An 18,565-nucleotide genomic window follows, 5' to 3' on the forward strand; every position below is an offset into this window, starting at 1 on the left:
TAGTAAAGAAAAATTCTGTATTTCAAGTAGTATGACAAGGAAAAAGGAAACGTGTGGTTTCTGAAAACTGCAGTATATCAGGAAGGCTCTCTGGCAGATGGGAAACTTAATGGCTTTTTGAGCTTTTATTGTCAATGGAAATGGCCAATGCATTCAACACAACTGCTGTTCAGGGAAGATTTCTGTCTAGGTTAGGAAGGAAAAGTTAGGAAATAGCTAGATAAACATGATGTTTTCAAATTGGCTGAGCTGATTCATCCCAGGGCACTTAGGGGAACAGTATCAACCTCAGAGCTATTAGCAATTATCTACGAAAAACTGTGGAGGATGGGAAAAGGTCAAACATTTCCTTGTCTTCAGAAGGTAAGAGAAGTTGCAGTGTTATAAATCAGTCAGCCTGATTGCACTTCTCAGAATATCCGGCAAATAATCAAATTGTAAGCACTGGGAGGAAAACAGAGTCAGTGCTCACCAAATAATGTCAAAGTTACTTAGTTTTGTCTGATGATTGCTAAGGGTCCATTTTCAGGACAGAAGCTGTTAACGTAATTTACTGCTCTTTGACACAATCTCAGAAACTCAGTGGAAATGTGGGGTATCTGAAGTTTGATAAAACTTCATGAAAATGTCAGGAAAGGCATATGAATAATACCATGTCAAACTGGAAAGATGCACTGAATGGGATTCTGTCCTGCATCTTCTTCTAGTCAATATTTAATAGAGGACCTTGATAGTGAGTAAAAGCACCAGACCTAGGTGAGGCCTAATTTCTTGATGCCACCAGATCCAAATTGATGTCTGGAGCAAAGTAAGAAAGAGATATTCCCAAACTTGTCTAAATTCAAAGAAAGTTAAAGGCAGGACCATTTTATTTGGATTTATTACCTCCGTGAAAGTGTTAAAGTGCCATAATATGGATGCTTCTCCTTAGCAATTTTAATGGCACATACCTGAAGAGATGAGGGCAACGCTACTCCAGCATCTGTCGTTATTCCCTCCTTCCTTTCTTCCTGGAGTCACAGTTTTCTCAGGGAAATTTCTCTGGAATTTTTTTCTTTATCATTGTTTTCACAGAGCAGTAAGTTGAAGCAGAAGGATACATTTTAGTTTTGCAGTGACTCAAAATGCCTCTAAAAGCCATAGAATTCAAACTCAAGTTTGCTGTCCTGAGCAAAAACATTTACTTGGGATATTCTTGAATAAAAGACTTAGAGATAAAATCAGGAAGTTTCCATTAGGAATTTCTGAGACAGGTTATTTAAAACTGTATTAATCCATTGAAATCATTGAACTAAAAAATCCCAATGAACTGTATTAATTTGAAGTAATATGTTAGCTGTGTTTGGGATATCTTTTACTTAGTGAAAATTTTATGAACTCCTCCTAATATCTGCAAAGAAATCTCAGCCTGTGGTATTTTTGCCACACACTCCTGGAACTATTTATTTGCTGTCCTGCAATATGAGATTCTAATGTTAAAGGAGTAACAATAACAAAATTGCAGTCCTTTCCCTGAACATAAACTTCCCTGAAGTTTATGAGATACAGCAGATGAGACAAGAGATGAGTAATAATATGAATATATTCTGTGGTCAGCTGGTGATATGGTATTCCACAAAGCTGCATTTTAAGGAGCATTACTGAGAAAATGAAAAAAAACCCCAACAAACAGTTGGAGTGTTTTATATGAAATTCTTTTTGAGGAAACTTTTTTGAACACTATAAAAAGTGCTTTTTTCAGTGGTGCAGTCACATGAGCACTGGCTCTGCCTTGTAAATTCAGCTTGGACTGACAATTACAAGCTATGGATGACTATTTTCTCAGGAAAGACAGGCAGCTTCCCTTAGCCTGCTTGTGGGCAGTTTTGGGCAGCGACAAATATCACCACTGACCCCCAATACTGAAGGTATCAGTAGCTTTAGCACTCATGGACAGCAACCAAAATCCTAGAGAAATTCAGGCCATTATGAGACCTGCAGGCAGAGGTACATTCAGGGATTCCATGCTTGCCACTCTCTGACACTACTGTGGCATTGGCCTTTCCTGCCAGAACTGGGGACAGCTCTGTGGGAGCTCCCTGTTTAGGGTCTTCCCTGTTTAGGGATCTCCCTGTTTAGGGATCTCCCTGTTTAGGGATCTCCTCCTGACATGTGTGTTGGGTCTGATGCAGCAGCTAAGGAAGCTGTCTGTGCTTAAGCAGAGCACCAAGAGCTGTCAGGTAGCATGCTGGCTAATTCAGCACGGATGAAGCAGGGATTCCGCCGCACAAAATGATCCCATGTTGGTATTTCAGCAGCTCCCAAGCATCAGGCAGAGGGCAGCAGAGGGCATCAGCTGCTGGGGAAGAGCTGCCCTTGAACACACCCATGTTAGCAAGGGATGCTGGAATTCATCACACCTTCATCTGCTGACAGCATGGGACTGGTTGAGGATGAAGTTTAAATGCTACAATACAATGTCCTTAATAGATTTCTTGGACCTTTTGGTAAAACACAGTGACTGCATGGTTTCTTGATTACCTGGGTATTATTCACCATGACTGTGCTCTTCTGCTCTCTGATCAAGATAAAAGGTTCATAATTTTCTCTATACTCGCAGTGTCTCCCATGTAAGGGAATGCAGTACACCAGGGAAAATCCCAAATGAATTACTGTGTGCCTTGCACTAACTTTCTTTTTCTCTAGATGAGATAGCAGCATTTGACCAGGTCCAGATGTTGGAAAAAGAAAGTAATTATTCAATTTGAAATGTGGGAATCACATCCATGAGGCTTAAAATCATAATATTCTTCACCAATTTTATCTTGTTGGTGGTCTTTATCCAGGTTGAGCTTCTGCAGTAGGGGAATCAGTTTGGACTAAAAGTGCCTTTTGTCTTTATGATGTGTTTGACAGGATGCTTTACACAGAGTTGACCAAAGTGATTCTCTTTGAACAGTGCCATCATCCAATCAAAGAAAGCCCTGTACTCCACGAATCTGAGCAGTACAAAATGTCTCACTGCTTTTCTCTAATTATAGAATTATAGGTTTTTGTAGGTTGGAAAAGACCTCTAAGACTATCGAGTCCAGCCATTACCTCAGCGCTGCCAAGTCCACCAGTAAATCATGTGCCAAATCTACACAACTTTTAAATATCTCCAAGCATGATGACTCCACCAGTTCCCACAGCAGCCTGTCCCAGGGCTTGGCAACCTTTCAAATGCAAAAATATTTCCTAATGACCAATTTAAACCATCCCTGGAACAACTTGAGGCCATTTGTTCCTCTCCTGCCGCTTGTTACTTGGGAGAAGAGACCAATTCCCACCTGGCTACAATCTACTTTCAGGGGGCTGTAGAGAGTGATAAGGTCCCTCCTGTCCCTCCTTTTCTCCAGGCTGAATATTCCCAGCTCCCTCAGCTTCTCCTCACCACATTTTTGCTACAGACATGTCACCAGCTCCATTTCCCTTCTCTGGACATGCCCCAGCACATCAGTGCCTTGCTTGACAATTGAAGAAAGAGTTCTGCAGCCTCTGAGGGTGCTTCCTTTATCCTCTGTCCCAAGGTCCAGAACTGTGACCTTGTGCTGTCCCATGTGTATTTGACTTCCCCACTCTCTCCCATAAATCCTCACTCCAGCTGTCACACATAACCAGAGGATGCAGAGAAGCTGGCAGCGAAAATGTGTAGAAGTGATGGACATTTAGGAGGACACAGCTTGTTTTCTGTAGTAGTAGATGGCTGTCCTGGTTTATGTGAGAAACTCAGAGGTCTCTCTCAGGAATATTAGTGCAAGGAATAAAATTTCTTGCAACATAATATCTGTAGGAGAAGTAACAGTTTTCACCTGAGGTGGTATTTCTCAGTCCTTTTTGTTGCAACACCCATGGAATTGTTTTGAGGGAAAAGGACATTTCTAGACATTGCTATAGTATTGCACAGGCACTAATATCATTCTTGGAGCAATAAATAAAAACTAGGTATTTTTTAAAAAATATTTTTCTTGCTTAGTTTTGGGCATGTGTCTAGGTACTGCAGTTATTTCATGTGCAATCGATTGGGAAACTTGTGTCTAAAGGTCTGCATTGTCTTTGCTAGTCCCTTCTGCTAATCCCTAGATACTGTATAATAAATTAATATGCAGTCACTGCCACCCAGCTTGCCCTTTGATCCATAAGTAATTGTCAAATGCTGAAAGCTGCTGAGTGTGCTTGCCATCTTTCAGGAAAGTCACACTAGCAGAGTTGCCATAGGTGCTGGAAGTTATTTCCTGGAGGCAGGCATTGGATGACAAAGCCGTGAGCAGCATTGTCCAAGTGCTTTCTTCCATAGGAGATTTGGATCAATGTGGAGGGGCATTGGCTAGATGTCTCCCTCCCTCCCTTAGGGAGCTGGTAGAAAAGCAACAAAGAACCAGCAGAGATGCAGATGTTGAGAGAGGGCAGATTAACAGGGCCTGTCAGGGCACAGTCCCAGTTTTAGGTTCAGTTGTGAAGGGAATTTCCTGCCACACACAGTGTATAACCCTAAATCCCCCTGGTCATATTAGCACTACTGCAGTACAAGTCCCCACCATTCAGCTTTCCTTGGAAGTGAGAAGAAAAACCTTCCCTGGATAGGGAAGAAAAGCATGAATCAGACTTCTGACCCCTGCACTTTATGCATGGCTAATTGTCACTTTGCTACTTTAATAAAAGATGTTCTCTGTTAGCAGCTAAATGCAATTAATGTAATACTTCAAAGGGCTGCTGCCCTGCCACAATGCTGGAGACTGAGGAGTGTGTGATGGAGGAGAGTTATTAACCTTTTGTGCTTCTGCTTGGGTTTTATTCCCACTTAAGCTATAGAAAATCAAATACAGAAATGTCCCCATAATCTTTCTCCAAAGTATTTTTTGGATGCTTATTTAGGTTGCTCACAAATCTAAAATGTTATAGATGAGAGCTCTCCTTGAGAAAAAGCCTGTGAGGAATGATGGTGTAATTGCAGACTGAGCTGCCAGTCACAGTTTTGGCCAGAGGATGGGTTACCTCCTCTGGGTTATGAGCCATCCTGACCCTCCAAAATGGCCATGTGGCTGCTTCTATTTCAGTCTTCCCTTGGTTTCTGCTTCCTGTTGCTTGACTCTTTGCCACACCCTAATTAAAGACTTTGAAGAATTGAAAACACCTGGCTGCAAAGGATTACAATGGGAAGCGTGAGGTGGAGGGAGGTAATGGAGTTGGTACAGCTCCATTTATATTAATCTGGGTTAATGCATTGCTACAAGTTGAGTGTAGTAATTAGAATACATTATTGAGTTGTGCTGATTCTGCCTTTCATGTTTTGCATTTAAATTCCTACCATGTAAATTTAGGAGTATTAATACTTGCCTGATTAGAAAGTCTGCTCCGTTATACATTTTAATTATAAAAAATCCTGTAGTGCTGTGCAATTTCTTGCCTTCATATGTAGTCATTAGCCATGCTGTGAGGAACCACTGATAGAGATTGAGATGATAAACTGCTCCAGCTCATAACATCAGCATTTCATTTTACAGTTTTTTGTCCTATTTTTGCTGGTGCTTCTCTCAGACATTTCTGAAAAGATGGTATTTGCAGACTTGGAACTTCTATTTTTACCCAACAGTCCTGTACATCCTCCCTTAGTAGCAGCAGTAACACAGTGCTGTTGCCCTACAAAAAGGATCCTAATGTAAAAATATTGATTTCAGCCTATTTTTGTGTAAACAGAAACCAGTTCTTTATGTTAAATTTGAAAGTGTGTCCTCTAACATCTTTTTACGGTCTTTTCCTGTTGATTTTCTTAACCCTTTGAAGGATTTTGTTTGCATCTTCAAGCTTGTTCTGCAGAAATCATGGAGAAAATCTCAGGTACTTTGCATTGTCCAGCATTATGAAATACTCATCCAGCTATTCCTTACATAGAGAAAACTCATCCAGTTCCCAGTAATCTACCCAGAGAACATTAAGTTACTCTTCTCTTAGGAAAGCCCACTGCAACAAAAGACCTTGCAGCAATCAGGATTGGGGGTGCCAGTCCCATTTCTGTTGCTTTTCTCGTTTTTATTTTGGATATTAACATCAATTATATTGTTTTTTCTCACTTTGTGTGCCACCTGAATTCCAGCCTTAACACCCCCAGGTTTTAAACTCATTCCACCTTGTGAATTTTGCAAGTTTCTGAAAACAATTGTGGGAGAGGATTTAAAAAGCATAGCAATTTATTGTGCAATTTCCTCTTCTAAATATTATTTATTTGAAGCCTCACTCAAGGCAATTGGCTGCTTCTTTGTGCCCAGTGTACGAACAGTTCCTGTGCTTCAGAGATCCTAATTCCTATCTGACATTCCCTCTTGCCAAATGTGTTACAGTTTATACTTTGTATTGAAATATCCATGTCCCAGAGCTGAAATTATACCTTTGCTTGCTCAAGTGTTTCAGGACCATGCTTGTTCAATTGTCACATTACCTGCACAGCTTTACTTTTGCAAGAATTTTACTAATCTTCCTGAGATTTACTTCACACTCTGTTTTTATGTCCACTAAAACTCCTAACTTTGGCTACCTGATAACTCTCATTAAAACTTGCTGATTTTGCCACAGTGTCCACTATTTGGACTGCTCTTTTCTTGGCTTACCATCTTTTAGGAAAGCTGAGTTTTCTGCCAAAAATACAAACCCAGCAAATGTCGCTGATAGTCTGTCCAGAAGAGGAAGCATTGGACAGGAACAGGTCCATGTAAACACAAGATCCTGGTTTTGTTTCCAGTACAGCTCATCCAGTGACATCAGGTGCTGGTGGAAGTAACTGTCCATGTGTCTGGTTTCAAACAGCTGGGGAGTTTAAAAACACTGGAAAAAGAAAGATAATGGTAACATCTGGCAGGATGAATTGCTGGCTGGCTCGTTTGGCTTCGTCCTGCTTCTGATTCTGGTGATTTGATTCCAATTGAACCTGATCTGTGTTCTGAAAGAAGTGAATTCATTTACTTGTATCAAAATAATAATACTAATACAATACCAATATGGAACATCTAAAATTAAGTAATGGAATCTGGACTAAACAAAGAAGAGATGAACATGGTTGCATTCAGTCTATTCATAAAACTTCTGTAGTTTCTTCTGACTTCAGTTGTCTGCACACAGAACTACCTTTCTTCCTTCATATTTTCAAAATTTTTCAAAATTTGAAACTGTTATTTTGGTTTGACGAAACACATTTTGCTGATTTTACGTTTTGCTGATTTCAGCCTCATAATGGGTATATGCACAGATAAAGTGATAGAAGATACTTGTCCATGTTGCCTTCACTGTATAGCACAGGCATCTGTGTCCCCACAATAGCTGCAAAGTCTGGCCAGCTGAAGGAGATGGATTGCTGTTCCTGAGTCACACTACTTTCTTCATGCTGTAAGACTTGCAAAACACCACATTTACGTCTGTGTTGGATGGCACAGTAGTTTCTTGTTCAGACTTGTACTCATTTTTAGTGAAGACACTCTCTCTGCAGTGCAAGATTGAATCCTTTGGTGACTGGCACACAATGCTTTCCCCCTTGTCCTTGCTTCAAACTCAGTCTGAATTCCTTCATTATCAGAAGACAGATTTTTTATGTAAATTTCTTGAGAACTGGTAATAATAGCCAGGATTCTGAAACTGACTAAAAAGAAGTAGAAAATAAACCAAGGTACATGAAGCTTTCAATTAAGTTACATTAAAAGAAAAGGTATATAAAGAATTGGGATTTCATATTTCATTAATTTTTGAATATAAAAATTGCAACATTCTGATTTTTAAAATTATTTTTTAATTTTTTAATTATTTTTTATTTTTTAATTTTTTGAGTTTTTAAGCACTGTGTCATTAGTGCTCACTTGGTGAAATGCTTATTTTTCCATTTGCTGGGGAAAAAAGTTTGACTGAACACTCAAGGCCAATTTTTCAGAAATCACATGTAGCAATCTAATCTTCTAATTGCATCTTCAGTCTGTAACTACACTTGTTTTTGTCTTTGTGAACTGTGTGTATTGGCAGGCAAATTTGCATTTACAACCACATTTAAATAATGCCTGTGACTAAAACACCTGGAAAATGGAACCTATTTTAAGTATATACTATATATCCAATCTAACCTATTTTAAGTATATACTATACACTATTGTAACTATGTTCTATGTAACTATGTAGTCTAAATTATATGTAACACTCATAATCTGAATTCAGTGATTCTAAAATGAATCACTAAGTATGTTTTTAAAGTTCCCGAGACAAAGGAAACTGAGTTTCGCTCATCTCATATCCAGTGGTCAGCAAGGGCTCTCACCTGGTGTCCCTCCAATCCAGACCTCCCAAAAGACACCAGCAGTTCCCTAACACAAGCTTCAGGACAAATATCTTGAGTACAAGCAATTCCATGTTTCCATGCTGAGGCTTGCTGTAAGCAGATAGATGTGCTTTTGATAGGGGATTAGTTTGATCTATCTCAGTGTGGCAAATAGATGGGGTGCAGGAAAAGGGCAGGCAGTGATAAAGAGGGAGGGACAGAGGGAGGGAAGGGAACTGAGACTTTGTAGAACACAGTCTGCAGACAGAACTGGTGGAACAAGAAGCAAGATTACTTTTTCCTAGTTCCAGTACCTCCTTTTTGATAGACACAGCTACAAATCAGCTGATAAATTGGCTTAGAAATGCTGACAGTAACTCAAGGTTTCGTAGTCCTGATCATTTTTTTATTAACTGTTGAGTTTTTCAGGCTGAGAAAAGCTCGCAAGCAATTCCCTCCTGGACCAACTCCTCTGCCATTGCTTGGAAACTTGGTGCACTTGAACTTTCAGTTTCATCGGGATCTTCTGATGGAGGTATTTCTTTTAAGATGCCCTTAATTTGTTGTTTCTAACCATGACTGATAAAAGTGTGATTAAGTAAAGTGAAGGTTTTAAGTCTGTGAAAGTTAAAGACAAGATGTGGACATATAAAGATCAATTTGATTCCTACATTCTGGTCACCTTTTTATGTGGAATATGTCATCTTCATGAGAAACTTTAATGCCCTCAAAATCAAGTAAATGGGCTTGATTGGGGATGGGGTTTATGACTTTTTGGAGAATACCAATAATCTAAAAGAAGCTTCTGCACTGTTAAGTGTGAAGCGGTGTCCACTATAGTGATAGCTGTACCTGCTATTCCTATGCAATACTTTTTAAAATTCTCACTGGTATTGCCTAATTTGATCACCAAGTGGGTAATATGGTGCATGTGTATTTATTCTTGTAGTACAGGAAGGGCAGAGTGTGTCTGTTCAATTACCAAGGTGCAAATGTTGGGGTTGGATGTGATGCAATGTAAAGTACAAAGTTTTCTTTCTTTTGCTGCAGAGCTTCTGTAGAATGAGCTTTGAAAACAAAACCACTTCCCCCTGGGGCAAATAAAATCGGCTGCTGAAAGCCTTGTTCTCAGCAAAACAACAGCTTCTTCCTGCTTCTAGCTATAATCATATGCATGGGGACGATGTTTTCAGCACAAAGCTGTCCACTGGGCTGGTGAATAGCAGGTGCAGTGTCTGCTCAAGATTTATATACAAGGCTTCATCTCTTTTTCTGGCATCTTTTCCACTTACAGCTGGCAAAAACTCATGGTAACATGTACACCCTGTGGTTCGGGTGGATCCCAGTGATTATACTGAATGGATTTCAAGCAGTGAAGGATGGCATGACCACACACCCTGAAGATGTTTCTGGGAGGCTGGTGTCACCTTTCTTCAGAGCACTGGCCAAAGGAAAGGGTGAGATTTTCCTGCCATAAATAGTGCACAGGAACGTTGACTTGAAAACTACTCTGCCTTGTTAAACTCTGCTCTCCCATTCAGAATTACCTTCCATCAGATACTGCAAGTCCTGCATCAGCTCTTGAGAATATCTTACTATTTGCCATGGTGCCTTTTGTAGCGAGTTTTCCCCAGCCTGGGAAACACCCCAGGTTGTTTCTAGGTGACCTTTTTTCTGTATTCAAGATATATGTGTCTGATCCAGCTCAGAACCCAGCAATCTTGCCCTTTATCACAGATTAATCCATTGTGGTACACGATTTTGCTGCACATCACATGGATGCAATGCTTGTTTGGTAACTGTACACACTATGGTTGCCAAACATTTTCCACCATGAGCAAGAGACCTATAAAATCTCCAGAGCTCTCATTGCTGTATTTGCAGACACTCCTAAGCATTTTGTGCATACCCTTTGATTGTGAGAGTGCCTCCAACACAGGAAATCCCAGTTCTTAGTGTATTTCAGCAGTTGCAGTTGCAGTCTTTTCTTTTCCCTGGTTTGCTAGACCAAAGCAGACACAGATGGTTTAAATCTGGGTGAAGCCTCAGTTTCACAGCAGCAGTTCAGGGCTCTCCATGTGACCACCAGTGCAATCTAACAATTAATGGAGTGTTCTCTCTTCCAGGGGAGAAACAGAGCCCAAACGTCAATTACCCTTCACCTTCATCACCTCAGCCTACAACCATCACATTAATTGATCTATATCTCCACAAACACACCCTGCCCTGTACTCAACTCTGTGGAAATTCATCCAGTTATTCCTGTCTTGAGCGTGATCACTTGAGGATGGCTAAAGCCTTCTCCTAAGAAGGCATCTTAAGGTGTTTCTGGGTTTTTTTAAGACATCAAGAAATGGAGCAGTCAGAAAATCCTTAGGTTGCTCTTTTCAGTGATTAACTACATTCAATATTAAGAACTTGTGGACAAGTTATAGTTTGGGTATGTTTGGCTATGATTTTTTGGTTACCAATAATTTCACCTAAAGATACTTGTATTACAGTGTATTCTCTGATTTACTCCATGTATTTTACAATATATATTTACATGAATTGTTCATGTCTGTGGCAAATATTAACATGCCAGGGAACACCCTCAGGTATTATACTGGCAAGTGGTCGCTCCTGGAAGCAGCAGAGACGCTTTGGAATAATGACTCTACGCAATTTGGGAATGGGGAAAAAGGGCCTGGAGCATCGAGTGCAAGAGGAGGCCTCTCACCTGGTGGAGTTTTTTGTGAACCTAAAAGGTATCTACCTGCTAAGAAATCAGGCACTTTTCAGTCTGGATATGGATCCATGTCTTCAGTATGCAAACTTACCTACCCCTGCTAGAGTCAGGGTAGATCCACGGTGGTGTATCCAAACTTACCAGAGCCCAAGAGCAGACAGAGAATAGAATCACAAGATTTTCTTTCTTATAGAGCCGTTTATACACTCAGTGACACTGGGAACTTCTGAAATTCTTTCTCCATGGGCTGATTACTTGTCTCTGATATTTCAGTACAATGACATGAAGCCAATGAACTGCACAGAAAAACCATTCTCAGGCTGCCTACCATGGGTAACTGAAGAATATTGCAGAGCTTAGTAATTCCCTAAATTTCAATGACATTGGGTACCCTGGATATTTTAGTGTCTGTCTGGCTTATTAAGTATTGGCTAAGCAACTATTGGCAAGAGAAACAAAGAAAGTAGGAGGTGGGAGGGAACTTCAGTGGATTATCAGATTAATCCTAAAGTCCAAGACAGGATCATTTCTATCCAAATCACTTTTTATGGATATCTGTCTCATAACTTCAGAAAAAAACATCAGACAGAGATATGATCTACTGCTCACAGCTGAGACTGTAATAGTTTCATTAGGTTTACTTTGCAGTCCCTGTCCATCTTAAACTTTCATCTTAAACTTTCCCATAATCCTTCAGTCTTTCCTTGTAATTAGTTTTTTATATTTTTGAACATGTCTGTCACTGACTTCCCTTAGTTCATCTCCAATGGCACTACTTCCTTCTCACATTCTCATTTGTCTTCCTCCTCACAGCTGAGTACAGCAGATTTGATGTGATGCCCTAGAACAGATCTTAGTTGTACAACATTATTTCACTGGAAGGGCTGTGAAATTGTTTTAGAGCTATGAAGAAACAGTTTGACAGTGTCCTTTGTTCTAAGACTATGTTTTACTTTTATTAATTTGTATTAGTGCCCCATCTCTGTTCTCATTCATGCTCCATCTGGATAAAGAGAACATCTTTTGTAATCTTTAGTAACATCTTGTCCTATCTGTATAAGGATCTCCTGAAGAAAACACTGAGAGTGAATACCAGTTACTGTGTTTGCAGGAAGACCTGTGGATCCTTCTTTCCCTCTTTTCCATTCTATTTCAAATGTAATTTGTGCTGTGGTTTTTGGATATCACTTCTCTGATGAGGACAAAACCTTCCATGAACTGATCCATGCTACGGAGAAAATATTCAGGTTTGCAGGCAGCTTTGTTCATCAGGTGAGTAACTCATACACTGGCTTTTTTCTGAAATAGGTAGAAAATGAAAGAGCAGATACAAAAATAGGTCTTCACTAAATACAGAGCAACAGGCAAATGCAGGCTGGGAGCTAAGAGGTGTCCTTGGGGACCTTATTACTGCTTCCTAGGTTTTGAGGCCATTTTTAAGAACTCTTCTGGTTTTTTGTAAGCTTAAGGACTTTAAGTCCTTTGGTATTTCCGAGACTATTAACAGAAACCTCTAAATTTAATTTGAGACTGGAGTTTGTAATAAAAATGAACTCTGCAGTGCTGCTCCTCCCACCTCTATTTGCTTCTCTCCTCCAAAAATGGGTATAATTTAATTCATTCTTCTGCTTTTTATTACTATGCAAATTGTATGCTAAAAATTTTCTTTTTTTCCCCTCCCTCACAAGTAATAAAATACTCATTATGAATATTTCCCTTACCTTATTATAGCTCACCATTCACACATTGCAAAAACAATACATATGTTCTCTGACGGTCTCACAATTTAAGTTCTGTGAGAGATTTTTTGTAGCTCCTTCCCACAATAGACCAACCTTGCACTTGAAGAACCTTGAAGTGCACTTGAAGTTTTCCCTGTCAATTAGACTTTGTGGTTTAGACCCTTAAATAGGGACAAGCTGTGTAACGAGAAATATAGATGGCATAGCAAATTTCATTGACATTTGAGTTTTATGAGACAAGGCAAACTAAAATGCTGATGTGGCAGTAAGGCTTTTCAACAAATCTATCACATGAGAGTAGCACTATATAACTTTCCCGTAGTTAAAAATCCAAAAGTAGGTTAAATCTGTGAATGATCAAAGCCAGGAGACCTTAACATACAGAGGAGTTTAGGGTATCCTGCTGCAAGAGCTTCTATGCCCCGTGGATTGGAGTTACGAGAATGGAACAAATAGTAATAGTACAAAATGAAATTATGAAACATTCCAGGAATCAATTTAAGTTTTCCCACATGATAACAAAAATCTGCTCAAAGCAATGCTAATTTGTTTACTCCACTATCAACCTTTCTGGACAGGACAATTCAGCCTTTTGGTGTGTGTAAAAGCAGTTTTGTCAGTGGCAGAGGATTCACAGTACCTTGTGTATGTCACTCCTGCAGATGTATGAAATCCTGCCCTGGCTGGTGTGTCACCTCCCTGGGCCTCATAAGACAACCTTGGCTTGCTATGATGTCCTGAGTTCTTTTGCAAGGAAGGAGATCAGAAGACATGTAGAGAGAGGGATACCAGCTGAACCACAGGATTTCATTGACTTCTACCTGGCTGAGATTGAGAAAGTAAGTGTTCATTCTGGCTGTTCACACTGTTAAGAAGTGTAAGGCCATACAGACCATTAAATCACCTAGCATGACCCTTCCATCATAGTTTCTTACATTTCATAAGCTTCTTAACATGAACACAATATCTTGGGACTTACTAACTCATGTCTCTCAGAAAGGCATCCAGTTTTGTATTTTGGTTACATTAATGAATTACCATGAAGTATGATAGGGGGTGAGCCCATGAGCTCTCATCTGTTTTCCATAAGTATACATGAGTATACTTTGATCCTACAAAAAATATGAGACAGTTTATTCCTGTAGGTTACGTAACTTTGGTAGACCAGCTCATCTTCTACAGCAAGACACCTCATGTTTACAGTGGGATTGAATACACATGCACAAGTCATTGCCCTGATATAGTGGACATGCTTCTTTGGGATCCATTGTGTGATCCAACACTGGCTGTCCTTGTGCCACATAACTGTCTGGCTCCTCCCTGGCAGGGAATCATTATCCCTATGTTACCTCTAATTTCCCCACAGTTTGAGGCATGGCTGGCTTGGCACCTACATTCAAGCCTAGAAAACAAGTTCACAAACAATGCCATAATCAGCATTAATCATCCTCCCTGCCAAGGCTGCTATTTTCCAGAGTAGGAAGTGACTCTGAGCCATAGAAGCTCTGCTAAAAGCACTAGGGTTTCTGCTTCAAACTTTTCAGGAGCTAAAAGAAGCATCTCTTTTCTAGGGTAGATGAAGTTTATGTAGCTTCTACCTCTGGTGATAAGCTTTCAGCTAGTCAGGCTGCTGTCTCCTCACAGTGTTGGCTTATGGGCTCTGAAAGGAGCTGATATTTCATCTTACACTTAATACCTGAGTGAATATGACAAGATTTACTAAAATAAGTATTTTAGAGGCAAAAATGCTGGTTTCAGGGATGCAATTTATTGCCATCTGTTTATTGAAAGTGTTTTTGCCTAATGTATTTTCTCAAGTAGTATTTTTATTTTACTCCCTTATTATTCAGAAGGAAATACTTGGGTACCTCTCTCCCATCAGTTAACATTTTTCCTGAACTGAGAAAAGAAATTACTCTCAAAATGTTCTGTTGAAATCCTTTTATTCAGATGAGTTATCCTTTGATATTTGCTAGCACCATTAGGTACCAAGGCCAAGGAGTGACATGTTGTAGGGCACTTGCTTATAAGTACACTCTAGGTTAACTGCAATCTTGTAGTGTGCTTTGAAGTTTTTGTGATTAAATCATCAGGCACAGAATTGCCTTTTTTAATGAAAGAATAATCCATCTCATGAAAGACAGCAATGCAGACTTACCATGCCTATTTGGGAAACTGCTAAATGCTTAGTTCTTATCAAAAACTGTGACTTTGACTATTCTTTGTGCACATGCCCGCTGTGGAACTCTCACAGGACTCCGAGGGCATACAGGATGACCTAATTTTTATGCTTTAACTTCAACTTTTTATCACTATCTACAGTCTAAAGAGGGGGCCAAGCCCAAGTATGATGAAGAGAATTTGGTACATGTCATAAATGATCTTTTCCTCGGTGGATCAGAGACCTCAAGCACTACATTGTACTGGGGACTGCTCTACATGGTAGTGAATCCAGACGTCCAAGGTGAGAGTAGTGGGGTTTTCCTGTTTATTTTTATTATCCTATACCAAACTCAGGCATTAAATAATATTAAATCACAGGGTATAAACTTAATGTAGTATGTTGAAATAATACATTTTTCTGTTGCTCTAAGAAAAATGTCAAGTTAAAGTATCTTATGCATTTTTCTCCTCTGAAGCGGTGAATATTTCTCCACAGAAAAAGTGCAGAAGGAGCTGGATGCTGTTCTGGGTCCTTCCCAGTTAATTTGCTATGAAGATCGGAGAAAACTGCCCTACACAAATGCTGTGGTTCATGAGATTCAGCGCTTCAGCAACATTGTCTTTGTTGGCGTCCCCAGATTGTGTGTGAGGAACACAACACTGCTGGGATTCCCTGTCAAAAAGGTACAGACACATTTTCAGCTTCTGTTCCTTCTTCAGCAGAGAGACATTTCAGTTTTGTAACCCATTTTCCATATATAAACTACTCTCCATTAAACCCAGGAATGTGGTGCCTGGGGAAGTGTTACTATTTGTGGCTCCAGGAACGAAAGAAGTCTTTTACTTAGCATGTAGTTGCTCACACAGCTGATAAAGCCTCTGCCAGGGAAGCCTCAACCTCCTGCCCATCATCACAACTGCAGAGACCAGCTCTGCTTGGCAGGGGATGGACTGAGAGGAGAAACTGGATTGCCAAAGCACTGGCTGAGACATCCCTGCCCAGCTTGGCACTTGCCCAAATGCCAACAAGCAACAGTTTTATCCATCAGGCATAAACTGATGGGTGACAGGCACTAGTGGGTGGAACTGAATCAACAGTTTCTTCTTTGCAGGGCACCATTGTTATACCAAATATAGCATCTGTTCTGTATGACCCTGAGCAGTGGGAGACACCTCGACAGTTCAACCCTGGCCATTTTCTGGATAAAGAAGGAAACTTTATACCTCGAGAAGCTTTCTTACCATTCTCGGCAGGTAAATGCACTAACAGCTTGAGCTGACCCAACAGATGAGATGATGAATACAGAAAAATGAGATTATGGTATTTCTTCAGATAACATCTTCTACCTCTGCTGCTTGCAGCTTTTAAAGAATATTCCTGGCTTGTTTCTGCTAAGGGAGAGGCTTCTGTGCTGTCACACCCCAAAATGTTCTTAGGACACTCTGGTGGGAATTCCACTCAAACTCCTGAACCTCTTGGGCTGGCTGCATGCTGCAATCATACACAGGTTTTGTCTGTAGTATTCTTTACACTTAGCTATTTTCCTGAGATGTAATTTGTCCTGTGTGTACTGGAGTTAATTGCAATCTCTTTTAAACAAATAAGCTGAAAGAAAAGCAGAAGGCGTCCTTATGAACAAAGGATTAAGTTTACTTACAGAACTGAAAATACAGTTGCAAAAGAAGGAAACAAGATAACAATACACAAACAGTAATCATGTGTAGCAGTAAAGTTCCTGGTTTTGTTTTAGCTTGTCTGTTGATAGTCACTTAAATGTCCATTCAGAAGTGGTTTCTTAATTCAAGTGCCTTTTTCTTTCCTTTTATTTGTCTGCTAATCCGGAAATGTGAACTTAATATCCACCTTTTCTGCTCACACCATTGGTGCCAAGGAATGGAAATCCTGGGAAATGAACAGTAGGTCTCGTGCTTTGCCTATAAAGTGACCAAGCCTCTGTTCAACTTCAAATGCCATTACTAAGTAATTTTTTTCTGCTAATGTTTACTCACTAAAGCATGTACAAACAGCTGTCAGATTTTTTGTGTATGGTCCTGAAGTTCAACATCTTCTTTAAAAGCAAAATAATTTTCTGTTGAGTCAAGAAAGAAATTATGTTGACGCCTCATGGATTTTCACTGAAATTTTCATTTTTGTGTCTCCTAACCTAGGACATTGCATGGGATCTTTTTGAGAAGGAATTCACATAGTTTTAGTTCTGTGGCTTTCACGATCCTGTCCTTGAACAAAACAAAACCCACCTTTGCTTACAACAGGACTGAACTAAGTGATTGATTATGAAACTGAAAAATTATTAGATACTCACTGTCCTTCCCCTCTCTCCTCTGCAGGGCACCGGGTGTGTTTGGGGGAGCACTTGGCAAGGACGGAGCTCTTTATTTTCTTTGCCAACCTGTTGCGGGCATTCACCTTCCAGCTCCCTGAGGGAGTGACAGAGATCAACACTGAGCCCATTTTTGGGGGCACACTGCAGCCACACCCCTACAGGATTTGTGCCATTCCACGCTAGGCTGCAGTAGCCACAGAGCAGTATGAGACAGTCACCTTTATCTCCATAAATTTCCTCTCAAGTGTATAAACCTCCTTCTGGCCAGCAGGGAGCTTGGAAAACCTCATATATTTGTTCTTTAAGGCTCCAGATTATGGAGAGAAGAGCATAGTAACTATGGAGGGCACACTAGAGGTGACCTAGTAAAAGAAAAGACATAAATAATGATGTGGTGCAGGAATTCTAAAATATCTGTTACTTAAAGTAGCTGCTCATTGGCACTGATTCAACTCAAGAGGAGACAGTTTGAGCACACAGCTGGCGGTGACAGCCAAGTTCAGCTGTGACTTTGTTAAAGTGAAGTGCTGGAGAATTCTTGTATGTAAATCACTTTTGGAAAGGATTCAAATGTTGGAGTTGAGTAGAGCTGCCTTTAAACACTACTGTAAACTTAGCATCAAAGTTGTATTGAAGACCCAAAGTGCTTTTATGTTGGAATATAAAGTATTTATAATTAAATCGTTGTGGTACATCTGAAGTTCCTGAATTTAAAATGGAGGAGAATGTTACTATGAAGAAGTGAGAACTGACCAGATCCGGGCATGCCTTGTAGCTCTGGCAGTGGCCTGTGCCAGCACAACCCAGCACTGGCTGGCTTGAAGGGCTTGAAGGGAAATTAGGGCAACAAGGGCTTTCACAAAGCAATAACTGTAACAAATAATCCAGCCTGTTACTCCACACAGCATATCAAAGAATGTTCCAGGGCCTCTACACTTCTGCTCAGCTTCTCTTCTACCCTAAATTCCTACTCCTGCTCCTCACCAATAACCCTGTATCTTGGTTTAAAAGACAGGTCTGCCAAGGAAGGCAGGAACCTTCCTGGAATAGAGAGTATGACCCCCTTCTCTCCAAATTATAACAACTTCGAAATTACAGGGCTTTCAGGCAGAAAACAGTGGGAACTGGGCGGCCCCAGGAGCAGAGAGAAGGTGGAGGGAGTGGGTTGTTTCAGGTTTTCCCCTGGCTCTCACATCTCCCATGTGAGCTCCTGGGGATGGCAATGGCAGCTGGGCTCCTGCAAGCAGCCTGGAGGTTCTCTCTCCCTCTGGAGAGAGGG

General features: G+C 40.3%; 1 protein-coding gene across 1 annotated transcript; it reads left to right on the plus strand.

Moving 5' to 3' along the window:
* Positions 1 to 8,562: 8,562 nt before the first annotated feature.
* Positions 8,563 to 18,018, plus strand: LOC146433197 (cytochrome P450 2J4-like). Its single transcript, XM_085069253.1, has 9 exons — positions 8,563 to 8,843; positions 9,603 to 9,765; positions 10,906 to 11,055; positions 12,148 to 12,308; positions 13,441 to 13,617; positions 15,101 to 15,242; positions 15,438 to 15,625; positions 16,054 to 16,195; positions 17,291 to 18,018. The coding sequence occupies exons 1-9, from the start codon at positions 8,673 to 8,675 to the stop codon at positions 17,467 to 17,469; spliced, it is 1,473 nt and encodes a 490-aa protein (XP_084925379.1). The 5' UTR covers positions 8,563 to 8,672; the 3' UTR covers positions 17,470 to 18,018.
* Positions 18,019 to 18,565: the final 547 nt, after the last annotated feature.

This window comes from Lichenostomus cassidix, chromosome 9 (assembly GCF_008360975.1).
Source record: "Lichenostomus cassidix isolate B80296 chromosome 9, HeHo_3.0, whole genome shotgun sequence".
In the NCBI taxonomy this organism is placed as follows: Eukaryota; Metazoa; Chordata; class Aves; order Passeriformes; family Meliphagidae; genus Lichenostomus; species Lichenostomus cassidix.